The sequence below is a fragment of the Artibeus jamaicensis genome, unplaced genomic scaffold (assembly GCF_021234435.1).
Source record: "Artibeus jamaicensis isolate MK-2021 breed Jamaican fruit bat unplaced genomic scaffold, CSHL_Jam_final scaffold_286, whole genome shotgun sequence".
Classification (NCBI taxonomy): Eukaryota; Metazoa; Chordata; class Mammalia; order Chiroptera; family Phyllostomidae; genus Artibeus; species Artibeus jamaicensis.
In genome coordinates this window covers 144,006-171,531 of record NW_026522034.1, presented here as the reverse complement: position 1 = coordinate 171,531, position 27,526 = coordinate 144,006, and the positions used below count along the sequence as shown (strand labels likewise).

The following is a 27,526-nucleotide window of genomic DNA, read 5'->3' as shown; positions in this document are numbered from 1 at the left end:
ACCATACAGGACACCTACTACATTAGGTCATGCTTCCAAGACATGGAGTCAAAGGAGCTCTAACTAATACATAGAAACAAACATGGGGGCTACCAAAATGGGGAGACAAAGAAACATGGCCCAAATAAAAGGACAGATCAAAACTCCAGAGAAAGCTAAACAAAATGGAGATAAGCAATTTGTCAGATGCAGAATCCAAAACACTGGTTGTAAGGATGCTCAAGGAACGCAGTGGGGATCTCAGCAGCATAAAAAAGACCCATTCAGAAATGAAGGAGACACTAATTGAAATAAAGAACAATTCACGGGGAATCAAAAGCAGAGCAGATGAAGCCAAGAATCAGGTCAATGACTTGGAACATAAGGAGAAAAAGGACATACAAACAGTACAGCAAGAAGAAAAAAGAATCCAAAAAACAGGGATAGTGTGAGGAGCTTATGGGACAACTTCAGATGTTCCAACATGCACGTCACAGGGGTGCCAGAAGGAGAAGAGAAAGAGCAAGACATTGGAAACTCATTTGAAAAAATAATAAAAGAAAACTTTTCTAACCTTGTAAAGGGAATAGGCATACAAGTCCAGGAAGCACAGAGAATCCCAAACAAGTTGGACCCAAAGAGGAATACACCAAGACACATTATAGTTAAAACATCAAAGGTTAAAGATAAAGAGAGAATGTTAAAAGCAGCAAGAGAAAAGCAGATAATTGCCTACAGAGGAGTTCACATATGACACTGTCAGCTGATTTCTCAAAAGAAACTTTGCAGGCAAGGAATGACTGGCAAGAAGTATCCAAAGTGGTGAAAAAGCAGGAACCTACAACCTAGATGACTCTATCCAGCAAAGCTTTCCTTGAGAATCAAAAGGCAGATAAAGAGCTTCCCAGACAAGGTAAAGCCAAAGGAGTTCATCATCACCAAACCATTATTATATGACATGTTAAAGGGACTTATCTAAGAAAAAGAACATCGAAACTATGAACATTAAAGTGGCCATAAGTGCGTGACTACCAACAACTGAATCTAAAGCACAGATGAGGCAAACCAGCGGAACAGAAACAGAGTCACAGAGGGGGAGAAGCTGGAGGGTGGGCAGTGGGGAGGGGCGTGGGGGAGGGGGGAAGGGGCGCAGGTCTGCAGAAGTGCACACTGGGGGCTATAGAACAGGCAGGAGGATGTTACGAGCAAGCACAGAAAATGGAGAAGCCAAAGAACTTAAGTGCATGACCCATGGACAAGAACTAAGGTGGGGGCGGGGGCGGCGCGGTGTCCTGGACACAGGGGAAGGTGCTGGTTGGAGGGGGAAGAAGGGGGAAAATTGGGAAAACTGTGGTAGCATAACCAAAAGCAATTAAAAATATGGTAGAAACCATGTTAAACTACCCACGAACACAGCAGGAACAGTGTCTGAGCCCTGGTGACCCTCCCTCCCACCCGCCTGGTAGGACCCACTGCGCTGCTCTGCCGGCTGCTGCCCCGGCTCTTCATTCCCCGCAGGACGTTTTGAACCCGCTCCCAGGCTTTGTATCATCTGATTTGTACTCACACATCCTCAGTAGGTAAGTTTTTTTGGTTTTTTGTTTGAAGTAACTGTAATGCCACGATCGCATCCGACGTAATTAGTTGCTAACTCCTTAACATTTTCTGGTCTGTAGTCTGTATTCCCTGGCCCCCAGCTTTCTCAGAATGGTAATAGGGTGACGCTGACAGCTGCGGGAGAGGGGGCAGCGGTGCGGGGGCCCAGCTGGGGAGGGGGCGGGCGGAGGTGCGGGGCTTTGGCGCAGAGGAGGCGCCCAACCAGCGCTGCTGTTTCCAGAGCCCTGGCTTCCCAGGCGCGGAGCTTTCTGGAATCTTCTGTGCAGAATCAGTCTGTCTCCTTTGCTGCCAGGAGCACGCTACTGATGAAGACCCTGGGCCAGGAGGCTTCCCTGGGAGGGCTGGGGACCCTGTCTGGCTCCCCTGGGGTGCAGGACACAGGGCCTGGGCGGGGCCTGGGTGGACTGATTGGCGAAGCTCTGGCTCTAGCAGTCGTGCAGGGGGAAGAGGAAGCGTATGCGGGAGGCGGCGAACCCCGATTGGAAAGGGGGCTTGGGCCACTGTCAGGGGGCGGGGACTGCACGAACCTCTCTGAGCAGAGAGGGCCTGCGATTTCCCCTCCAGCTGATGCTTCCTTCCTCCCCTGTTCCCTTTCAGAGCAAAACTTCATGCCACAGTTGTCTGCGTGCGCCGCCCCCGGGTCCTGTGTTCGTCTTCAGGCTCCGCGACAGTCCGGCTTCTGCACCTTCCTGCCTGGCTCCCAGGACTGTCCTCGTCCAAGTCCCCAGGGCTTTCCCTGCTGCTGCCTCCAGTGCCGGTGGCTGGGGTCCCGCCGGCTCTCTCAGCAGCACCTGATGCCGCTGCCCAGCGTCCTCCTGAAGCGCGTTTTCTCTCGGTTTCCAGGACACCCACTCTCCTGGCTGCCCTCCCCTCTTAGGAGCTTCTTTTCCGGTTCCTGGCTCACTCTCTTCCAGAACTAAGGGTGGGACAGCAAGGCCTCAGCCCTAGAACCTCTTCTCGAACCTCTTCTCCCTCCACTCCCTCCCACGCTGCCCCCGCCCACTCTCAGGGCTTTGCAAGGCCTCAGGTTAGAACGCGTTTTGGATCTCCAGACACGCACACCCAGCAGCAGTGGTCTGTGGATGTGGCGCAGGTAACCAAACCTCCGTGGCCAGAACCAACCTTCTGATTCTGCCCCGGATTTGCTCTACACCCGGCACCCCCATCCCAGGAGACACCCAGTCCGCCCTCCCAGCCGCTCAGGACCAAGCGCACCCTCCAGCTTGGAGTCTCTGGCTCCCACATCGCAGGTCCCCTGAGGACGTCCAGAGTCCAGCCACGTTTCGCCACTGCCACTGTTTGCGCCTGGGCCCAGGCCACCACCGTCTCCCCTGCGGGTCACTGCAATCGCTGCAGTGTCCTTGTGCCTCATTCTTCAGGGTTCTGTCGTCAGGACAGCAGCCGCGTGGGTTGGATGGATACGACGAACCACACAGCAGCTCAGGCTGAGAGGACCAGCACTGTGTGTTTGCAAGGAAGTCTGTAAACAAAGAGCACTAAGCAGACACTCCAGGGGGTGGAATAGACTTACAGAAGGGTCCCCCAAAGGGGGACTCGGCTTTTAGCTTGGTCTGCGTCCGCACCTTCAGGATTCTTTCTGAGGCTATGATGTTATTTGTGTGACTAAAATAAGAAAACTTAATCAATACATTTCTTTAAAAGTGTCTTTTGGCTTTTGTACAGAAAACAGCACAGCCAGCCTGACTGCTCTGTTTCGGAAGGGCCTGCTCCCACGCACGGCCTTTGGCTGGGTCTGGGAACTTGGATTTGGGGAGGGTGCCCCCGCTCCCTGGTAAGAGTGGCTCACTGCCCCGAAGCCGTTTGTACGGATGCAGTGGTTTAGGCTGAAGTCTTGTCTTTCTGGGAGTCTGAAATTTTGGTGCACACTAGGCAATGGGCACCTTCCATTCTCCCCAGCCGCAACCCTGGCCACTGAGGTTCCAGTGAGCTTCCCCCCCATTGCTGGGGACGTTAAGCATGGCCCGTGTGACTCCTGGGAAAGGACTCTTCGGCAGCCTGAGCCTGGTGTCCCCAGGCTTCACCTCAGGTGCCCTTTCCGCTGCCAGCTTCACTCCACACCCTCTTGCTGTTGTAACAAATCGCAGCCAGGAGGCCTATCACCGCGTCCTAGGAGTCCCACTGAGCCGGGGAGCTGGGCTGGTCCGGGGACCTGACTCCACACTTTTCTGGAAGATTTATAACTTTATTCCTTTCTCTGACCCTTTCCCACAGCTATGCCTCAGTTTTACCTTCTGTAATATGACCTCATTGTTGCCAAATTAATGGCAGGTTTCATCTTCTCATTTGAAATGATCACAGCTCTGGACCCTCCCAGGCTTATTGTTCGCATAGGTTCTTGTTCTTGCTCTAATGTTTTCCTTGTCCTATTAGCCCGTTAACAGTGCGCACTGTTGGGCTTGGTGGAGAGATGACCCCGGGAGGTGTGGAGATGTCGAATTGCTACAATGTACCCCTGAAACTAACGCAAGCAACATAAGACTCTATACCAACTATCCTGACATTAAAAAAATAATAATAAATAATGTTACCTTGAAACTCTAAAAAAAGGTGTCCTTTTTTTGTAATCAAGGTTTTTCAAACACACAGAAAAGTAGGAAGGATAGTATGAACACATAACTTTAGAAGAAAAACTCTCAACACTTCTGGGATTCTTTCCATACCAAACAACTTTTTAATTCTCAGTCCACACTGACAGGGTGCCCTGTAATTGAACTAAATCCTTTCTCTTCCGGGAGGTAGTGTCGGTTCTCACAGGTTAAGGGCCCACAAGAATGTCCTGCTCATTTCAAGTGTCAACTGCAAGTTCACAGAAGTACAGGTAACATACATATACTTCTGACTGACAGGCTATAAATCTGACCTCCTCCTCAGGTTTGATAATTTGCTAGAATGGCTCACAGAATTTAGGGAAGCATTTACTTCCATTTAGGACTTATTATAAAAGGATACAAGTCAGGAACAACCCGATGGGGCAGAGGTGCCCAGGGTCAGGTGTGACCGGCAGGGGGACGGGGGTCTCCTCGCTCCCTGTGTCCTCTGCCAGCACCTTGTGTGGTTGTATCAGAGACCCAGGTGCGGCTGCTCACCATGAAATGCCGGTGCTCAGGAGGCAGGTGCTCCCGAGAAGGAAGGTGGTTTCCTCAAGTGCCAGCCACCTGAGAAGATGGGGACTCTCACCCCCAAACCCATTTCCACATCTCGGAGCAGGCAGAGTGTTTACAAGGAGGGAGAGGGGAAAGCAGGACAGAGATGGAAGGGACGGGGCTTGGAAATGCCTCTGCCTGCAGACCACCAGCACCGTCTACTCGATAAAGACCTTGAAACTGGGCAAGCGATGGTCCCGTGTGCGTCAGTCACCCCGGCTTGATGTCGAAGGTCAGCGAATTTCCCGGAGCTGAGACGACTGAAGGTGGGAGTCTGTATCTTTTGAAGTTAGTTCCTGGAATTCTTATACAAACACCAGCTACGTGTCAGCCAGAGTCGACACGTACAGAAACGATGTTAAAAGAATGGTGAGTGGGGTACAAGTCCCCACTGTTACTCATGCACCAAAGCAGAAGCTCATCAAATCCTGTTGTTCAAGAGCCTTTATAGAGATTAACCTCCAGCCCCACACTGCGCTGCTGCCGAGTGCCCTGGCTGAAGCCAGCTCATGAGCATAAACAGAGGTGGTCTCTAAAGGGACCCCGTGTGAAAAACAAAAGACCCTCCTGCTTCCCAGGCCACCCCCTGGGGTTTTAGGAGCTCTGCGTCTGAACCGAGACAAAGACCCAACACATTTCTTCTTTTACCACAGCTCTTGCCTCTGTCAATGTAAGAAATACCCACCCCTGTAGAGAACTGTTATGCGTTTGTTTGAGGCAAACTGATGACAGTTGCTGGGAAGGAAAATCTTCATGGATGGAGAAAATGCTCTGGAGAATGGCAGTTTTGCAGCTTATTTTATACATTAGAATGGAGGCAGGAGAAAGCAGGTGGGGAAATGTCTGGGGCTGGTTAAAATTAAACCGGGGAACACACCCTTCTTTGACACTGGGTACAGGTGGTTAATAATTGGCATTTGCAGTTGCTAGGACTCCGCAGCCCTGAGGGTCTGGAGGGAGACGGCTCTGACCTTTCTAAGGAATGTTATCTTAGATGCAGAAAGACAATAGGCGGGTTCACTGCAGGTGCAGACTGACCTTTGTCGAGGAAGCTGCAGGCCCATGACGTGACCACCGACCACGACCCGTTCTTGCTGGGAATTTTTACGTGCAGACTGTCCTCTGTGGCCACTTTGGTCTCTGAGTCTGTAAGACCGCCATGTGGGACGCCCCCCCCCCCCCCCCGCCGACCATCTCAGGGTTAGTGTGTGGCCCCTTTTCATCTAGACGCTGATTTAACAATTATTATTTTGCTTTATTTGTTTAATTTTCCTCGTTGCAGAGAACATCAGAATAATAAAAGCTATGCTGACATCACCTAACTTTTAAAATGTATCACCGCTGCTGATCAATACTGACCCCTTCTTTGTTCCCCTGTCTTTCCCTGGGATGTGCAAAAGCACACCGTGGGCATTGTGGTACCTCGCGGAGCATCTCCCAGACCCCTGTCAGGGTCCGCTATTCGCTGGGACAGCCCAGACGAGTGAAGTCTTACTCTCGGGGCTGCAGTGTCTGGCAGTGACAGGGCGCAGGTGCAAATCAGCCGAGGGCACGGGCTCAGGGACACCGGGCACAAGGTGGCCAGATGTCCTCTCCCAGTGAGTTTCTTTTTTTTTTTAAACAACTGGCATTTAACTTTTTTAAATAATCATTTTTTAAAGATTTTTATTTATTTATCTTTAGAAGGGAAGGGAAGGAGAGAGGGAGAGAAATACCAATGTATGGTTGTCTCTCATGCGCCCCCTGCTGGCAACTGGCCTGGAACCCAGGCACGCGCCCTGACTGGGAATTGAATCGCAATCCCTTGGTTTGCAGGCCTGCGCTCAATCCACTGAGCTACACCAGCCAGGGCTCCTAGTGGGTTTCTGTCCACCGTGCCTGTTTCTTTCCCTGCTGGGGGGTGGGGAGAGGGCATGCGGCACCACGCAGATGGCGATGCCAGCATGGAAGCCACTGAAGCCTTGAAGGCCAGAGCTTTGACCAGGGGGTCGGTCCTGCAGGGGGAGATGATAGCTGGTGGGCTGGATTTTGTTCTCTCCTTTGTGAAGAGTGATACAGCTTTAGGTTGGACAGGCTCTGAAGGTTTATCTTTTCAAGTCTTATTTTCACTCTTCATGAGGGTAGGTCGAGCATAATGTGGACTTGGGCCCAATTTAGTCTCCCTGCTAAGAAGGCCAGACCCTTCAGGTTTCTGTACTGAATGTCCATAGTTTTAAAAATTGTGGTAAAGTATACACGACATAAAATCTGCCGTTTTTACGGTTCACGGCGCACAGTCCAGCGGTGTTAGAGGCACGTCCGCGCCCTTGCGCAGCCCGCTGCACCCTCCTCTCCAGGGCTCTCTCGTCTCCCCGCTGAAAACCTGCCCCCCCTGAAACAGAACGCCCCCCCTGCACCCCCAGCCCCCGGGAACTGCTGTTCTACTTTCCGACTCCATGAACTTTACTCTTCTCGGTACCTCAGTATTTGTCTGTTCGTGTCTGGCTTACTTCACTTTGCATCACGTGTCCGTGTTTATTCCCTGGTGTAGCGTGTATCAGAATTTTATTTCTCTTTAAATTTAATAATCCATCGTACACGCCACCTTCTGTGTACCTGCTCGTCTGGGGGAGGACGTCCGGGTTGTTTCCACCCTCTGGCCACTGAGGTCCACGCTGCTGTAACCCTACGTGTGCAAGTGGCCGCGTTCCTGCTTTCACTTCTTCTGGGTGCACACCCCGAATTCGACTTGCTAGATTTTGGGGGGGACCACAGCACTGTTCTGCACAGTGAAGAGCCCGGATTTTTAAAGAGGTCTTTCCTGCCCCCGCGGTGGATCTGCAGCGCGAGCGCGGCTCAGCCTCCTTCCTCTGCGGCCACGGGCGACCTGGAGCAAAAATCCCTGGAGCCCTCTTTGTCTGCGTAGCTTTCTCCTCTTTAGTACCCTCTGCATAGACAAAAATTACATTTTGGAAAAAACAACTCGAAAAACTTTGATCAGAACTCCACCTCACTGAGGCGGTGCAGTCTTCCCCCACCACCCGCAGGGCGCAGTCCCAGCGTGAGACCCCCGTCGCCTTCGGAGAGGTCGCCCCCCCACCGCGCGGCCTGCGCCCTGGGGTGTCCGGAAAGCCTAATGCGGTCCGCAACGGCCCGGCTTTCACAGCAGGAGGGCCGCCCCGCGGCCACCGCCCGACCCCTTTCTAAACGCCTTTCTCCACCGCTGCAACTCGCTTTCCGTCACATAGTAAGCGCTTTATCCCACGGGGACTGCGAGCTCCGGTGGAAACTCGGCGACAGGCACTTCGGCGGACCCTCTTTGCGTAGCGACGCGTCCTCCTCGGGAGGCTGTGGCCCGTGAACAGGCGACCGGCAGCATTTACGGGACAAACAGTTGTGTCCACGACCTCGGTGGGGACGCGGCTGTGCGGGAGAGATGGCGGAGAAGACAACAGACATAATAAAAGTGCAGAAAACGGACCCTGGTTTATGGCTCCCAGGCCCTCACCCCGCAATTCAGGTCTAAGACTCCCGATGGGCACCGTGGCGCGTCCCCGCCGTCACTTCCCCAGGACGGACTGCGGATCCGCGGGCGCGGCGCGCGGTGCAGCGAGCGCGGGGCCCCGCCGACCCTCCGCGCTCCCCGAGGCCCCGCGCGGGGTCTGCCCACCAAGGCGCCCGCCGCAGCGCACGCTCCCCAGGGCCTGCTGCGGACGGAAGGACGTTGGAAAGCGTTTTGAACAGAAAGAGAACAGAACAGATGAAGGCACCGCGTAGAGTTTAAAAAGCACTTAGGCAGAAATATGTAGGCTTAAATGTCAACATTTCCTTGGAAACAAAGGTGAGAAAGGTGAGTAAAACATCCAAAATTAAGGATGAAATAGTGAGCACACTAGCCTAATAAAATACAAAGCAGAGTAGATGGGAGGAAAAAGGTCATTTTCTTTGGAAAGGTTATTAACATTGACAAGTAACTGTTTATTGAGAAAAAGTGGGAGAGAAGGGGAAACAGCTACTGTTGGAAATAAAAAGGGCAATCAAAACAAATACTAAGACATTAAAAAGGCAAAAATAACTTTCTGTCAAGATACTTGGAAATTTGGATGAAGTGCAAACATTCCAGGAAAATATAACTTATTAAATTTCTTTTAAAAAATCCAGTGTGCAAACTTCTTTTTTATTAAATCATTCTTTATTGTTATCCTATTACAGTTGTTCCCATTTGTCTCCCTTTGCCCACCTCCGCCCATCCCACCCCGACTCCCACAGTCAGTCCGCACCCCATTGTCCAGTCCATGGGTCATTCACACGTGTTCTTTGTCTAGTTCCTTCCCCTTCCTTCCACCCTTCCCCCACCTCCTCCCCTCCGGTTATGTAAAGAATACAATAACTGACATGAAGAATAATTTACAGCGAATTAACAGCAGAGTAGATGAAGCAGAGAATCACATCAGTGATTTGGCACATAAGAAAGAAAAAACATCCAAACAGCAAAAAGAAAAAAAGAATCTAAAACAGTGAGAATAGTATAAAGAGCCCCTGGGACAACTTCAAATGTATCAACGTTCATATCATGGGGGTGCTGAAAGGAGAATAGAGAAAGCAGGAAATTAAAAACCTGTTTGAAAAAAATAATGATGGAAAACGTCCCTAACTTGGTGAAGGGAATAGACATACAAGCCCGTGAAGCACAGAGAGTCCCAAAGAAGAGGAACCCAAAGAGGCCCAGTCTAAGACACGTCATGTTTAAAACGCCAGAGGTTAGTCCTCGCCAAATGGCCCAGTTGGTTGTGGCATCTTCCTGTGCACCACAAGGTTGTGAGTTCAATCCGCAGTCAGGGCACATAATAGGTTGCAGGTTTGATCCTCAGTCAAGGTGCGTATGGAAGGCAACCAATCAATGTTTTTCTTTCACATCAATATTTCTCTCTCTCTATCTCTCCTTCCATCCTTTCTCTCTCTCCCTCCCCTCCCTGTCTTCTCCTCAGTCTCTCTCTAAAATCAATAAAAATATCTTCAGGTGAGGATTCAAAAAAAAAATGCCAGAGGTTAAAGACAAAGAGAGCATCTTAAAAACAGGATGAGACAGACAGTTAGTTTCACACAAGGGAGCTCCCGTAAGACTGTCAGCTGATTTCTCAACAGAAACTTTCCAGGCCAGAAAGGAGTGGCAAGAAGTAATCAAAGTGACCAAAAGCAAGGACCCATAACCAAGACTACTTTACCCAGGCAAGTTATCACTTAGAATTAATGTAAGACAAAGGGCTTCTTAGAACAGAAAATGCTAGAGTTCATCTCCATCAAGCCAGTATTACAAGAAATGTTAAAGAGTGTTTTTTAAGAAGAAGAAGAAAAAAGATAAAAATATGAATAATGAAATGGCAGTAAATACAATGATCGACAATTACTTTAAATGCCAACTGTTTAAATGTTCCAGTCAAATGACATGTGGTGGCTGAGTGGGTAACCAAACCAAGCCTTCCATCTGCTGTCTACAGGAGATAGAGACACACACAGGAGGAAAGCAAAGCGATGGAAAAAGATATTTCACGGAACTGGACATGCAGAGATATGTGGGTGTAGCCATAATTCTACCAGACAAAGTGTAGTTTAAAATAAAGGCTATAACCAGAGACCAGGAAGCACCCAGCAATGCCATGTCCGGGTATTTATCCGAAGAAACCCAAAACACTAGACTGACAGACACGTGCATCCACAGGCTCACTGCCGCATTGCTTACCACAGCCAGCTCATGGGAGCACCTTCAGTGTCCGTCCATAGATGAGCGGGTAAAGAAGCGGGGCATCTGTATACAAAGGAATACGACTCAGCCACAAAACAAGGAAATCTGCAACGGCGTGGAGGGACCTAGAGGACGTCGCAGAATGGAAATGAATCAGATGGAGAGCAACAGATGCCATGTGATCTGACTTGTCCGTGGAACCTGAAAACAAAATAAATGACAAGCAGAATAGAAACAGACTCCTGGATATGGAGAACATTTTGACCATTGCCAGACGGGAGGTGGTTTGGGAGGTGGATGAAAGGTGAAGGGGTATAGAAGTACAAACCGGTCGTTACAGAATAGTCCCGGGAATGCAAATATAGCATAGGGAACATAGTCAATAGTATGGTAATAAATACGTGTCTCTGTGTTGTCCGATGAGTATGAGATATATTGGGATGATCAATTTGTAAGGCATATAATGTCTCACCACTGGGTTGGTTGTACACCTGAAACTAATATAATAATGTGCACCGACTGTAATTGAAAATAAAAATTATTTTTTAAAAAGGATTCTAATGTAGAAGGAGACAATATCATCTACATAAACTACAGTGTCCATGAACTTAAAAGATCTCTTAAATGCATAAATATTCTGCCCTGACCAGTGTGGCTCAGTGGGTTGGGCATCACCCTCAAGGCAAAGGGTCGTGGGTTCGATTTCCGGTCAGATGCCTGAGGGGCTGAGGGTTGGGTCCCCAGTCAGAGTGCCTATGAGAGGCAACCGATGATGTTTCTCATGCATCGATGTTTCCCTCTCTCCCCCTCCCTCCCTTCCCCCTCTCTAAAAATAAATAAAATCTTTCAAAAATAAATGCATACGTATTCTTAGCAATGACACAAGAATGTTCCCTCTGGGTCTTCCTAAAAGGGCCTTGAAGCCCTCACAGCAAACACAGCCTTGAGTTTACAATACTGTTTCTTGCACTGTATGCTGCTGGTCTGTGGCCGAAGCACAGCCCTGCTGGGTAAGAGCAGCTCAGCCAGGAGCAAGCGACGCTGGCGTGGATTCCAGCTCAGAGGGGAGGCAACAGGTGCGCAGGCGCAGAAGTGAGAAATGGTCTCCAGGTAACCCTCCACTAATTTGCTCTCTCACCGAAGGTGTACAGGTTGCCTGCACACTTAAAATCACACAGTTAGAAGGTATCTAGAGTCCTTCTGCTGCCAAATGAGGTCAGATTTGGAGTCGTATAGCCACCTCGAGGGGGACATATTCTCACACTTTCTTCAAGAAGCTGGGAAGCTCACGGACCACGACAGCACATGACAAACAGGAGAAGGGTGACGACAGGCCAGAGCCACGAGGACAAAGCGGTCCAGTTCTGTCAGGGCTCCCATGACGGCAGGATCTGACGTGATCAGCCGAAGTGACAAAAGCCTGAGAACGTTTTTACTCAAATATGACCAAAGTCTTCCCTGGGTCATGAAAAAGTATCAGAGGGGCGCCACGGGATGTTTAATCCTGAGCAATATAATTCCCTTTTGGAAATTCCAGGAGTGGCTAGTTGCACACAGTAGGTCTAGAAAACAATATGCTGAACCCTGGGCCGAGGGGGCAGGGCGGAGTCCGGGCCCCAAACTCCAGCAACGGTTCCTGGCACGTGGCAGTCCCTCCTTTGAGGCGTGTCGGGTGTGCTTGTTAGGTAATATTATTCGCCCTAGTTAAATATCGAGCAACTTCCACCCAAATGCTGTCGGCAATGGCGTCAAACTAGTCACCCTTTCACCCATACTTCAATGCCAAGGCCAACTGTCTCTCCGGGTTCCTTGGGAACTGCCTCATGGCCCTAAGCCACATCCCAACGGTAACTCGCACGTTTCTGTAGGACCTCGGAGGTCCCTGCCTGCTCTCCGGCAGCTGCCCTGCCCTTCCCGGAGCAGAGGGGCCGGCTTCTTCTAACAAGTGGCTCCAGGGAGAGGGGGTCTCAGAGGAGGGAGAAGAGATTTCCTGGGCAGAGCAAGCTGTGGTCACCGCGGAGACGCTACACCCCTCCCCGCAAAAGAAGAGTCCACGGCTGCCTTTGATGATTTCGGGGTCCCCACACCCCGACAGCGAAGCCATTTCTACATCCGGTACCCAGCCACCTGCTTTAATGTGAGGTTATGTTGTAACGTGGGGACCCTGCCCCTGATAAATAAGGAAGAGGCGGAGAAGCGCTTGGGAGGCACGAGAGCGGCAGCCACTGAACCAGTGTACGCCACGCACACCGACAACCAGGACGGTGACGCAGCTACTTCCAGCGCACAGGGGTTCGGGGACAGCCTGCAAAGGGGGGGCGCGTGGGACCGCCGGGCTGTTCTCCCCTCTTTCCAGCCGCGGAGGACTGGAGTCCCCGGGCCCCATCCCCCAGGACCTCGCGGTCTGGGAACATCCCCGGCGCCCCTCCCCCAAAACCCCAGAGCCTGCCTGGAATGCAAGAGGGGAGATGGGGCGCTCGGGCCAGTGGGTCCTGGGAGCTGCACTGCTGGCGATGAGCCCCCGCCCGTCCCTCGCGTGGAACCTGCCGAAGCCGCGGGAGGCCGCCCTGGGCCTTCTGGGCTCCCGCGCTCTGCGGCAGGGCCCCTCAGGGGCCGTTCCTGCTGTCACCGCCACTCCGCCCGCTTCGGTCCCACAGGGCCTCCGACCACTGCACGAAAGTGCGGGATGGGCCTTTGCAGACTGGCAGGCCTGTCCTGGAAGCCGCATGTCCGGGCAACGACCGTTCCTCGCCCCCCATCGTCACGGGAAGCCGCAGTGGCGTGGGCGACTGGAGCCAGGCGGTGCCCGACCTGCCAGGGACAGGGACGCGCCAGGGGGCAGCCGCGGGGGGGAGGAGGGCGGCGCGCCCGGAGAAGGGCTCCTGGACTCAGACTCGGACGGGCTCCCCAAGCCAGACGGTGACTGGAAACCAGCTGAGCCACGCGTGTTTCCCAAAGGACGGCGCCTTGGGTGGGAGGAGGGTCCCTGGGCCACCTCGACCTGAGCGGGCAGAAGGCAGCAGCGTGGTTTTTTTTCCTCTGGGAGTCTCAGACAGACAGGCTTTGAGGCAGAAACCTGCCGTGATTTCAAACTGTATTTCCTTTAAAATACAAGACTCCCTTTCCTTCCCACTGGGCTCTGTCTCCAGAGTTTCCGCCTATTGGCGACCAGTGGTGGGTCCCTGTTGGTTGCTTGGTTACAATCTCCCCCTGTAGCCAGACGGCAGGGAAAACCTCTGACCCTCCCGCCCCTTAATTATATTCGTACCTCAGGAATGCAATCAAACCATCCCTGCACCTTCTCTTACAATGCGTTTTCCATTGTTTTCATCTTTTCCTAAATATTTCCCTCTTTCCTCACGTACTTGCAAAAGAGATGTTCCCACATGTTTTTCCTTCTTTTCTTAATGGCTGAATGAAAAATATTCCATTATGTATTTTATATATAATACTATATATATGGCATTTTCTTTATCCATCTACTGCTGGACACTGAGGTTGTCTCCGTGTCTAAGAGATTATAAATTATGCTGCCGTGAACACGGGGGTTCAAATGTCTCTTCGACGCAGTGATTCTGTTTCCTCTGCATATACTCCCCAAGGTGGGACTGCTGGGTTATGCGAACCTTGAAGGTGTTATTTGGAGCGGAGTAAGTCACAGAAAGACAAATATCGTATGCTCTCACTCGTGTCTGGAGTCTCAATGTAGCCGAACAGCCAGGGGGGCCTACTGCTCGTCGCCCCTGGGCAGCACCCCCAGAGGCAGAGTCCAGTGGAAAGAAAAATGAATTTTTTTATTTAGCATATGCACAGCAGGTTTCTTGGTGGGCCCCTGCCCCTGCCAGAGGGGCACGTAGGTGGCGGGCGGGCAGCTGCTGTGGAGGCTTTTCCACAGCCCTGCTCACAGCGGAGGGGTGCAGGGCTTGCCGCCCAGCGGTGCCACCTCCTGGGACCTGCTGGTCCAAGCCTCCTCCCCACCCTTCTGACCAGCCTAGAGCCCCCAGAGCTCCTGGTCAGGCCCGGAGCACTTGGGGAGGGGTGCAGGGCTTGCTCCCCAGCTGAACCGGAGCCATACAAAATCATAGGAAAAAAGTGACCAGATCAATGGCTGCCACAGGTGGGCAGTGGGGGAATTGGATGAAGGTGGTCAAAAGGTACACATGTCCGCCTGTGAGGTAGAGAAGTCCTGAGAAGGGAAGGCACAACATGCAACCAGAGTTGACACTGCGGGCGGTGTGTTTGGAAGTTGCTAAGATCCTAAAAGTTCTCATCACGAGGAAAAAAGATTTCTTTCTTCTCTTTGTATCTATATGAGGTGATGGATGTTAACTAAACGTATTGCGGTAATTACTTTGCAGTGTACCTGAGTCATTATGTCGTACACCTTACACTTACATCGTGTGGTGTGTCAATTTTATCTCAAAGTCCAAGGACAAAGAGAACTGCCCTCCAGTGCACCCAGTTCTCAAGGGAAAGTAGAAGCAAAAACACAGGCCTGGGGTGTGAGAAAGGAAGCACCACATCCCTCACATCAGCCCCAGACAGAACTAGAAAGATGAGTGGTCTTTCTAGAACCTTCAAAAATTCTGTTTGTTGTGAGGACTCCGGCTCTCCTGGCTCAGACTGTAGCTAACGGTGAGACACACCTTGGCATTGAGATGCAGGAGTGTGGTTGAGGGAGGGGGTCGGCCACCTCCTTGCACGTATAAAAAAGGGTGGAGATTCAACAAACAGGAATGTGACTAGTGCTGAACATCACCTAGGGACCCTTCCTGCTGCTCAGTCTCCTTGTTAGATAGGACACGGGTCTCAAGGTCTGGGCAGTAGTTACTAAATGCTGTTCTTGCTAAATGTTAAAATGTAGCGCAGTATCTGGCAGATGCAGCTGTAAACAGGATGAGCTCGACAGGAACCCAACCAGATAAGGCAGTCAACTGCAAAGAAGAAATCAACATGTAATGAACCAAATAGAAGGACAGGGCGTTGAATGCGAGTTCCGTGTTTCCTGTGTTTCCTTCACTTGCTCGGAGTAAATCAAACCACCTAACGACAATTACGCCTCATTCTTTAACAGAACACCCCAAATGGTCACGCCCACCCAGCACATGCATGTGTACGCACACACTTGTCCTTGCCCCAACACACACACACACACACACACACACACACACACTCCCTCACCACCACTCCCTTCTGAGAAGGTAGGGGTCTTACTCTTTTGCCACTGGTTCTGAGACGGTTGTGTCTGACCCTTCCATTCCAAAGTTAAAAGAAACTCCTCCACCTGAACAGTCTCCTAAGCAAGCACCGAACCCAGTGAGGAATTTCCTGTGGAATTTTGATTGTAAGTGATACCAGTCAAACCAGTAAGTTTTTTGGAAGAAAAATAAGTGATAAAGTTCAAGAATGCTTTTGATTTTCAGTAACAGCCTTTCTTGGCATTCACTGAACTATCTCTAAGTTTTTGTCTCTTCTCTTTATTAAATAATGCACCCTTTAATTTTTTTCCTTGAAAGCCTATCCTAAACAATCTTTTCCGAGTCCCCCTCTCTTTCCAGCAGACGAGCCTCCATTCTAAGTCTTGCGTGCACAATTGCGACCCCACTTGGAGGCTTGGGAAACACGGCAAGGCTTCAAACGGCAGCCCTGGGCTCTGGCAGATGAAGGGGACAGGTGCCCCTGGGGTCACATTCTGCCCCAGGCAGGGAAGTCACCTCTGACTTCCTCTTGCAGACGGGCAACTGAGCGAAACCCCGAGTCACTCGGTGACTCCAGCAGGGCTGTGGGAGCCCAGATCTCGATGACCAGTCGGCCACTGCCACGAATGAGCAGGTCCGGGGACACCTGAGGGTGTAGGCTCTTGTGGAGCAGTCACGCGAGTCCCGTAAGACATGACCCGCAAAAACGAAGGCAACCCTGGCTGCTGTGGCTCGGCTGGTTGGAGCGTGATCCCGTAAACCGAAAGGTCGCAGGCTTGATTCCTGGTCAGCGCGCTTGCCTGGGTTGCAGGTACAGTCCCCAGTCTGGGCGCATATGAAGGGCAGCTCATGGATGTCTCTCTCTCACATCGATGTTTCTCCCTCTCTTTCTTCCTCTCTCTCTGGAATGAAAAGGAAAAAGTGACAGCCGGGTGCGTTCAGCTGTACGATGGCCCCTGATGTCTGCTTGACTGTGGGGTCTCCTCCTCCTAGCGCAACTGAAGGGCTACTTTCTTTGCACACTGAGGGAAAGAATAACACAACAACTGCAAAGTAATTTTATTATATGCCGTCCTGAGTTCAAATAATGCCCTTCTCTCTTTTAAGTCAATGTGCATGCTTGCATTGTTCGGACCTCAGCACACGAGGATTTCACCCGCCAGACATTCAGGAGAACAACCACGTGCTCCGTGAAGGTCATTGGTGAGGTCCCCGAGGAGCATGCTGAAGGCCTCCCCTGAACCTGGGCCTCCCGGATTCGAGTCTTCTATGGTCCCACGTAAACTTTTAAATCGTTTTACAGCCTCAGATGCTCACTGGTTAACAGGACAGCCTACGTTTCTCCTGCCCACTCAACTGCGGACGGATATTTGGCTATTATGAATAATGCTGTCATGAAACGCATGTGTATGAGGTCTGTGTGAACATGCTGCCATTCGTAATTTTCAAAGAAAAGCAAATAAAAATATTTCATGAAAATAAAGATGTTAACCACATGCTTCAAAAACCTGGAAACCATAGGCATTTTCTACAGATAATGTCACTCTTCTGCAGAGCTAAAGGAGGAAGGAGAAAACTGACATCGTGTGCAGAGACCGCACCGGCAGCCTCCGCGAGGACGTCTGGCCAATGGAGCAGTGCATTTTTACTGGTTTGTCTCAACCTGTGAACATCAGTAGAATACACGCCAGTCTTGCATTTCATCTTAAGTCCAAAAGATCTGGCCGCACTGGGTCCAGATCCCTCGCGTGTCTCCGGGACTGCAGCTCGCCGCCAGCCGGGCGCCATCTACGGTGCTGGCCTCTCCCTCACCTTTGCAAAGTCTTTCTCACACTCAGTCAGATTAAGTCCCCCCCCCCCAAGTTTCAGTGAATTTGTCTTTTTAATTCACTGGAGTCACAATGAAAATTTAAAATCCTTCTTCTACCCAGTGGCCCTTCAAAGAGTGAGGTCACAATCTCTCTTTTTTAAAACTCAACTTTATTGGGGGGGTCACTTACATATAATGCTCACATTTTTATCATATGGTTCTATGAATGTATGGTTCATAGAACTATGAAAGTTCTATGAACTTTTTTCCCTGAAAAAACCATGGAAAGCTTCCTGTCTTAACCCCTGGTTGGAAGGTGAAACAAGGAACTTCCTTGCAACAGGTGACTGAGCTGGGACACGCAGGGCGCAGCGCGAGAAGCTGTGAGTTCAGGCTGTGGCGCTTCCTGGGCTGGGAGCGGGGGCAGTGAGGGCCACCCGTCAGCACAGGGCTGCGAGGCTCCAATTATTTATAAAACATGGGCCCTCGGTAATTTATGTGTGGATCAGCTTGTTTGTTTATAATGTAACGAACCCTCCGATACACAAACTCGATCTTTCTCATAATTTCCATTTCCCTATTGTGCCCTGCCCGCCCCATCCTCTGCCTTCTCCTGTCCCCACGGCTCCCCAGTGGCAGTGGCTGCCACTCGGCATCTGTGCTTCCCTTCTTCCTCGTCACAGATAAGTAGGGTAGGTAAGGAGAGATGTGTGCTTAACTCACACGCTTAGTGCAGCTTGTATTTAGTCTTTACGACAATGGTATTATTCTTTGCACAGGTTTCTGGATCTTGAGTTTTCTACTCCTCATTGCTACCAGGACTCGGCAAGGCTGCCACCTGCAGAAGGGGGGGGGGGTTCCACCCCCCTTCATTGCTCTGAAACATCCCATGGTGAGGACACACCACATCGCATGTTCTGGCTCCCACCAGTGGGCACAGAGCACGTGACCAGTTTTTGCTGGATGAACTGTGTCTAGGCACGTCTCCTGGGGCTCACACACAGGAGCTCCCCTAGAGCCTGGGAGTTCAAGTGCGTGAACTCTTGGGAACAGTGTCACACTGCTCACCAAGTGGGTACCCCAGCTCACACTTCCTTGCCCCCCAACCATGGGTCCACTTCTATGGTGTTTGGTAACCCAAACATCTTAATTTTACCAATGAATTGCCTATAAAAATGACCTTATTGTGGCTTTGGTTTTCATTTCCTGATGCATCAGGAAATTGGGGATCACTCCATACATGAACAGGCTAAAAGATTCTCCTCCTTTCAGAGTCGCACGTCATGTCTTTTGCAATTTTTCTATTGGGGTGTCTGACTATTTCTTCTGGATCCATGCAAGTTCTTCATCTTTTTGGCTAAATTCTTTGTCAACTATAAACCACAGTGACCGTTTCCCAGCTGTGACTTGTCTGTCTACTTTCATAAAAGGTGTATTTAGTTGACCAAGGTCAATGTTGGGAAGGTCGGGGGTAGCCATCATGTTTTAAGGAGGAGGGCACATTAAAGGGGAGACCATTCCGTACCCCAAAGACAGAAATGTATGTAAACCATCCATTTAGGTTTTATTTCTGAAGTTGTAGTTTTCATTTCCAGAATTTTCATTTGTGCTTTTCAACCCAGTCCCACTGAACTGTGAACTCCATGAGGATGGGGCTGGGGACCTCACTGGTGGACCCTCAGTGTCCATCCACTCAGGAGCAAACAGCCTGAAGATGCTCCGTGAAAATCACAATTAGGGAGTTGGCACCAGTCCCAAGGTAGATGTGACCGCTCCCTCAGAGTCGAACATGGAGTCCCACGGGTGTGTCACTGGGCCACGCATGTACTGTTGGGTAGACCAGGAGGAAAGGAGAGTGTGGTGGAAACAAGAACTGGGGGCCGGGGCCTGTCTGGGTGCAGCTTATTCATCCCCACAGGTTCGGAGCCCAGAGAACTCCGGGGCACCTGAGGTGGAGCAGCTGCCTGGGACCCAGCGACACCTGGCTCTGGCACTGGGCAGCGGTACAGGTCACGTGTGCGGGAGGCTCCCACCTGCTGGTACAGGGAGGCGAGTGAGGTCCCGGTTGGCCCACCTGGCAATCACTGAGACATGCTTCTCCTTCTTCTAGCTGTCACACCATGGTCCTAGCTGTCAGTCGTGGTCCTAGCTGTCACGTCATCATTCTAGCTGTCATGCTGTGGTTCTCTGGTTGTGCCAGAAAAGCAGAGGGTTTGAGACTATTTCACATTCTACAGAATGAGGCTCTGGAGCTCCTTGAGAGGGAGGCGGGATGAGGCCGTGAGACCAGACTGTTGGCAAAAACGCCGGGAGCGACGGGTCCTGTATCTCCGCTGCGCATCGTCCCAGTCCAAAGTGATGCAATGTTTTACGTCTTCACTTGCCCCACTCCCTTTTCCCTCCACTCCCCACGCTCTTACAACAAAGGCAAACTATTTCCCTGGAGTCTTCCCTGATTGAAGGGCATGACAGTAAACTTGAAATCTTTAAATTGCTCATTCATTTACTGCTTGTACGGAGAGTGTGACTTCCTGCAGAGAGTGGGGGGATTCTTCTATACATTTTATAGAGTTTTGTTACACGAACACAAATACTTAACACACCAATTTGCAATGAGGCATAAACTGGTAGAATGAAAAAAGAACGAAATGAAGCGAGTTTACACCAGAAGTTCTAGAAGGTGTAAAGTGTACACAAGACAAAGACGTTAGTGCAGAAAATAGGGTAAGAAAGATGAACCAAAGGAAGGAAAAGAATCCAGAAAAAATCAGGTTCGTGCATTCAGTTGGGGAGGAGATGTGCTGGCGCCCCCGTGTGGCCGTGCGCAGGGTGCAGCTGCCAGTGGGGACTGCGGGTGGGTGGGGCACCCCTCACTTTGGGCCCCATTTAAAGGGAGCAGTACAGCAAGGGCAGCTAGGGCAGACAGCTGTTTCAGGTGAGGCCTCGCCGGAGACTTTGATAAATTCCCAGGTGCGGGCCAGATAACGCTGTTCTGTGGTTTCAGAAACTCAGATTTCTGCCCAGCAGAGGCCTCAGTGGCGGCTGCGGCTCTGGGGTTTCACCAAGGTGTTCCTGGTTGGAAGCGCTGCTGGGTGGTCATTATATGTTGGAGGGAACAGACTGAGAAGTGCACAGGCTGCTACACAGGTTGTTCTGAATGTTCCTGAAACACCGGTAACAGGTATGGAGAATGGACTCCGAGTGGCCTCTGAAGATTCCGGGCTCTCGCGCACTGCGGGCTCCGAGTGGATGCCGGGATGGGGTGCCGCTCCCTTTGTGGAGCATATGGCTTTCCAGGGCACCATAAAGACCCCAGCGAGATCTGGAACTTGAGGCCGAAGCCTCGGGTGCTCCTCTCAATGCCTACACCGCCGGAGAGCAGGCTGGATATGATGCTGCGGCGTTTTCTAGTGATTTTCCAAAAGCCGCAGAAATTCTTGCAGATATAATACAAAGCAGCACGTTGGGAGAAGCAGAGACTGAGTGCGAGCGTGGAGCCATCCTCAGAGAGATGCAGGGAGGTGAAACCAGTTTCCAAGAAGTTGTTTTTGATTATCTTCATGACACAGCTTATCGAAACCCTGCACTGGGTCGGACAACTTCTAGACTCACCGGCAGTATCAAGCCCACAAATTGCAAGGACTCGGTGGATCGTGTAACTGCAGACTCTAAGGGCCCAGGGCGACACTCTGCGGCTCCGCGAGCTTCCCACGGTGAGCTGCCTGAGTCAGTGGCGTTCCATTCTGGTGACTCTGGGTCCACACACAGAGGAGAAGTGCTCGCTCTGCCTCCCTTACAGGAAGTGAGACTGGCGGGAGAGGTGACAGGATGGCTCCGGCACAGCTTGCCACCGCTGTGAGGCTGTCGGTTGGGCTCGTCCCGGTCGGCCTGGGGTCGAAAGCACACTGGTTGCCCCGGAGCAGGAGTGAATCTGCCAGGCAGGCCCGCCCAGCCCCCTGTCGCACAACTCTGTCACCACTTCCAGCCCTTCCACACTTCCTGCAGAGACACAGGATGGCGGGGGGGGCTCTGCGCGGCTTGTGAACCGGCCACTGTTGCAGACGTGCGACATGTTGTTCCCAAAGAATGGATATGACTCTGCACAAATGTCACCGAAAGGGAAGCTGCACGAGCCAAAAACCTTCTGAAAACAAACATGTTGTTCCCACTCGGTGGCTCCGCTCCAACTTGTGATGACATCGGTGGGCACCTGTCGCGCGGGAATAGAAGAGTTCCCATCCCCGAGCTTGACGCCAGAGCCGGTGCTGTGCGCGCTGAGACAGTTGGGGAAGCGCGGACCGAACGCGCAGAGGAGAGGAGTCCCGTCGGTGCCGCCGCCGCGGAGCTGCTAGCAGCTCTCAACGGCATTCGCAGTAACATGTGCTGGCCTCACGGTTAAAAAGCTAATGCAAGTATTATATTATATGCAACATTATATATACTATAAGGTAAACATATTTATATAGGTAATCTGAATATATATACACATACATTCATCCATACGTAAAGAGTCTGAGGAATCAATTCAACCTATGCCCACAGAGACTGCAGAACTGGAACCCGCCTTCCTGACTACTCGCCCAGCAGACACTAGAGGGCAGCCCTGCCCAATGAGAACTAAGTTCAGAGGCGCCGCTTGCTCCGCAGGCCAAGCATGAATCAAGACAGTTCCTGTAGGCAGCTGGGTTTTGGATGAACTTTCTTTCCCTTTTATTTTCTACGTTTTACAAGATTATGCAATGAAAATATACTGCATGGCCAGGAAAACCGTTACTTAAAAATAGGGCATTTATTCTTCAATTTTCTGCCAAATGGTACAGAAAATTACATATATTTGCCATATGGCAAAATATTCGTTGTTGTATCGTCTCAGCGGAAGGAGTAAGAAGTCCTCTTGGTACTAATCTTTCAACTTCTCAATGGGCTTGACATTTTTCTCCATCAAAACCTGGGGAATACTTTGAGTACGAAACTGAAAGAGTTCTGGGAGTAAAAACAAGATATTCACATCCCTTAGTTCAAGGGCTACGTCCACCAAGGGGTAACAATATTCTCAGCCCCGGGGTCCGATGACTTCAACGTTTAAAAATTCTTATTCTCAAATGCTTGTTTAATCATTCCCTTCTGTTACAGAATACTTCAAGGACAAAAACATGTGGTCATTTAACAAATTACCCTCGAACTTAGCAGCTCAAAGCAGGCATTTTTGTTTTCTCCCTATTCACGGGTCAGACGTTCAGGAGGAGATCAGAGGGGCAGCAGTCGCTTGGGGCTGTGACCCGCTGGGGCTCCGGGCCTGGACAGCAGGGTGGCTCGGTCAGAGGGCTGTTACCGGCCGGCAAGGCGGTCCCGTCCCAGGGCCGTCAGACCCCCTCCCGCGGCGGCCTGGCGCCGCAGCAGGAGCCGGGCCTCTTTCGTGGCCCGACCACCCCCTGCCCACGCAGGAGGCAGAGGCCTCCGGCCCCTCTACGCGCTGCTCACCCCCGGCCGCAACTCCGGCAAGGCCTGATTCTCATTCACCCGCCCCTTCGGGATCCCGAAAGGCCTTCTGCCTTTTACTGAAAAGTACGGCAAAAATTGCCTCCAAGGAGAAGCTTCGGCAGGTTTTGCCATATTGTTCAAACGCAGGGGCGGCAGACCCTTCTTAGTGGTCAGTTGGTGCTGAACGCGTGGCCGCCACTCCGAGTCCCAGTCTGTCCTCAAGCAGGGCTGTGCCACCGCGTCTTGGGGAGGGAGGGGGCGGGGGTGGGGCAGATGGCCTGCTCAGGTTCTTCCTTTCCTTCTAAAAATAAAGAGCCCCCCCCCCCCCGCCCTTCTCTTTGCTTCCTTCTGGACTGTGGCCTGGGCACCATCTCCACCTGGGAGCCCTGTTGGAAGATGACAAAATAGAAGACGGGGTCCCTGGTGGGCAGGGATCGGCTGTGGCAGCCCTCCCAACAGCCCCCACCTGAACTTTTGAGCAAATGCGAAGTAAACCGTCTTAGTTAGGCTGCAGCCACATCAGGTCTCTGTGTTCCAGCTGCCAGGCGGACACACTAGGAAACGAGGGTCCTCTGCTTGTCTGGTAGGTGTCCTGCGTGTCAACGAGGTCACTGGCACAGACGCCACATGGGCAGGAATCCCCAGTGTGGGGCGTGCAAACAGTTGCATTGCGGTAAGCGCGGCTGCAGAGCAGCAGGGCCGAGCTGGGAGACACAACTTCCAGGCTTCGTAGAAAGGGGGCTGCCTGAGCCCACGGGGAGCCGACCTCTAGACAGGAGTTTCCTCCCCTGAGCCCCGATTGGTCCATCTTCAGGCAGATGCGGACTCTAAATCCTCACTGTGTAATTGGTTCAAAAAGTACCTGATTGGTTACAGTGGAGCCGCTCTGATTGGTCCGTGAATACACTTATGGGGCTACTGCTATGCAGGGCCAGTTGGGAAAGCCCCAGTCCTCTTGGTTGAATAGGATTCCAGGAACTCGAATGTAAGGGTTGGCTCCGGGAAGGGACACGGTAAAGGCTTCTCCCCAAAGTGGGGCCGATGTGGGAGGCCCTTGTATAGAAATGGCTGCTGGGCTCTGTTTTTATGTTTGAGCCCCATTAGTCCCCAGGAGCCCTTCTCAACAGGGCCATTCATTCTTGGGGTCAAACGATGAATCTCCTGGGAATGCACGTGAAGAACCTAGCGTCGTGGCTTAGGCAACGGTCGCCAACGCAAATCCCTTCCCTCTCCCTTTGACAGAAAGAGCAAAGGGAACAATAGCACTGGATGGAAATTGACCAGAGGGTGCAGGGCCCCTTGACTTGTCCTGGAGGGTCCCCCACGAACACGAAACCGGAAGGCAGAGGGTCTGGGAAAGGTGTAGGGCATATCCCCCCCAAAATAGTTAAGAAGGAAAAATAATCTGCTCCCTTGTCAACCAGCATTTCTGGGGCCTCTAAGGATTTCGGTTGTCGCGTGTGACCTTGGTTGGGAATGCCCAGTTCTGAGGAATTGTCATTTGATTCCATTGAACAATTACTTTTCCCAGCCTTTCTGCAAATCACTGTGTCTGCGGGGGACCGCGCTGTGGCCAGGGGGCTGCAGTGAGGCTGCTGGTGGGCTTTCAGAGAGGAGCTGCGGCAGCCAGCTCCTTGCCCTTTCTCGTGCCTTAACTCTAGGCAAGGTGGCCGGGGCGCCCTTGGCCACGGAGTGCCGTCTGCGATGGAAGCTTCATCTGCAGAGGGTGAGACAGGGAGAAAGGAGGCCCCGGGGCCGGAACCAGCGGGCCCGCAGCACACCACCCAGCTGTCCTACGTAGGTACTGTGACTTGGGGTTTCCGCTGTGTGCAGCTGAATCTCATCCGACCCACTGTGAGAGCCAAATTTCCATCAAGCCAAAGGAGGCAGAGGGGGAGGGGTAATAGCCTTTAGACTTCCCAGGCCCCTTGGTTTCAACATCCAGGCGAGAGGAGCAGACGGTGGGATCAACACTGAACCTCCGGAACCGAGGGCGCCGGGACAGACTTCTTTAGACTTGGGCCGTTGCTTTCCCAGGTTAGTTCATCTTCACAACCACTCCGGGGGGAGCTATTATTGTCCGCACCTCACAGGAAGGGCCTCTCTGGCAGGACAAATGGCTGCAGGTCCAGCTCAGGCCCACCACACAGCAGGGCCTCAGCCACCGTCCTGGTATCTATGACCCAGGATGGGAGCTGTGTCCCTCCCTGCCAGGAGCCCTACCTCTGCTGCAGGTAAGAACTCGGTGACTTGCCCAGGTTAGGGGGATGGTGGGTGGAGAAAAGATTTTTCAGGCTCAGCCCACTGACCTCTATGGAAATCCTGTCGGGAAGCCTGACATCCCTTGTGTTAGTTGAAGATATTTAAGATAGAAGGTAGCCCTGACCAGTGTGGCTCCGTTGGTCGGGAGCCACCTTGCAAGGTGAAAGGTCGCTGTTTCAATTCCCAGTGTGCGTGTGTGCCTGGGTTGCGGGCCCTGTCCCCAGCTGGGGGTGTGCAAGAGGCAGTCAATCAATGTTTCTCTCTCACAATGACGTTTCTCTCCCCCTCTTGCCCTCTCTCTAAAAATAAATAAATAAATAAATAAATAAATAAATAAATAAATAAATAAATAATCTTTTTCCAAAAGAAGATAAATGTTTAAAATCGTGAGAAAGATGAATATTTGACAGGATTATAAAACAATTTACCATAGGGTACCTATACATGCTTAACTTATATAAAGCCAAATAGATTTTGTCACTTTGCGGGTTTTACCGTAAAGAAATGTTTCACCTGCTTATTCACTGTGTGTGTAAGAAAGAAAGCTTGTGGGTGCAAACAGGGGTGAGGGGAAGTGTGCTGTTACCTGCTTCCTGATTTTCTAAAATGAACAGGTATTGCTCTTGTAAAAGAAAAAATGTAAACGATGTCTTTCATTCGTCAAAAAATAAATAAACGGAGCCACTTGAAGATTGAGTGGCAGCCGCTGTGCGGGACGTAGGTCCCAACCCTTTGAAGGGTGCGAACAGGGCAGAATCGCCTTTGCGCCCTGGGAAACCCTCTGCAGAACCAACCCGAAGGCGGTTACTGTTCCGATAACTGACTGGGCTGCAAACCGAAAACACTGTGTAGAATCGTCACCCATTACCTACACCAGGAGAAATGCCCTCCTTCCGTGGCTCTGATTGTTCCCCTTTCCCAGTCTCACAGACACCCACTGCCTTTGTCTCCTAATCCCGACATTATTTGGGTCTCTGCCTGAATCGTGATTCCCAAATAGCTCTTCATTTTGTTACTGCAAAGGGGGCCGGGCCCCAGGCATGTCTGTCCCGGGTTGGCTTGTGGTGTGTGGGTCCTTGACCTTGTGAAGGGAAGATCAGGAGTCCATTGTGCATTTTATAACAGGAGTCCAGGTGACTATGAGGGCATGTTTATGAGAGCTGGGGACAGTGACACAAGGGAGGGCCTCAGAAGGAAGGCGCAACAGGGAAGAGCTTAGGCGGGGCTGCCTGGTTCTCCAGAAACGTTATAGGGAAGAAGTGAGCCTGGCGGGCACCCCAAGATCCAAAAATTATAAAGTCTTTTTCTTGATCTTTGAGATTTTTAAGAGCTTTGGAGTTTTGCAGAATAATTCCTGAAATAGCTCAAAGAAAATTGCTCTTTATAAAAGGGAGAAGTTAAACTAATTAGGCTTACTTGGTATGTTAAATTCTATGGGAAGCATTGTCAAATAAATTATGTTAAACCTTTGACTATATTTATATAGCTATGTTATAAATATAAATGCAAAAATGTTTACATTCCGTGTCTCTGAAAATTATAAACACTCTCAGGTCTTTGAAATGTAAATACTCAAAACATTGTCCACAGAAACTAAAAGGGGAAAAGCAGCCTTTTAAAAGCACAAACTGCTGCGTAAGCTCCCTTACCAAAATTAAATACGGCTTTTACAAAACCACTGGAAAATAGTAAGAATAAAGCAAAATGACTGCATATGAAAAGCAAATGTGTTTTCAGAGGAGGAAGTTATGAGACATGGAACTGAAGGATTCTGGGGAGCCTGGCCTGGGATCCCGCCCCAGTCACACAACAAATGAGACCCCATCAGACCCCTTTGCCCTGGTAAAGGGGGAGGGCAAAGGCTGAGAGCCTCCTGCAGGCTCTTGGGGAGGGTGGAGGGAGGGTGGAGCCGGGAGCAAGGGGAGAATGGCAGGAAGTAGTGAAGGACTGTGGTTCTGGGAAGAGGCAGCAGTGCCAAGGCCAAGGTGACGGAGTGGTGGGCTGGCCCTGGCTGCTGCTGAGACCTTCCACCTACGGGGACTTGCAGCCGGCACAGGCCGTGCCAGTCAGTCACAGGGGTTTCTGTCAGGGCCCACCCGGCCCGGGAGCTGGAGGGGCTGGTGAGCTATGGAATTGCCTTTAAACCTTCCGATTCGAGGTTAACAGAATTCTGTAGCGTTTAATGCCACGGTACTTTTCTCTTTGGTGTTTCTGCTTGCCTCATTTGCAAAGGACAATCCTGGGCTTTAAGGGGCACCAGCCCTGCACACGGGAAGCAAACCTGAAGAAGCTC

General features: G+C 51.3%; 1 protein-coding gene across 1 annotated transcript; it reads left to right on the top strand.

Moving 5' to 3' along the window:
* Positions 1–12,950: 12,950 nt before the first annotated feature.
* LOC119042603 (mitochondrial-processing peptidase subunit beta-like) lies at positions 12,951–22,999 on the top strand. The gene is given in 7 exon segments (XM_053656800.1): positions 12,951–13,401; positions 20,489–20,795; positions 20,797–21,281; positions 21,284–21,343; positions 21,346–21,402; positions 21,405–21,863; positions 22,935–22,999. Coding segments are annotated over 7 exon segments (1,884 nt in total).
* Positions 23,000–27,526: the final 4,527 nt, after the last annotated feature.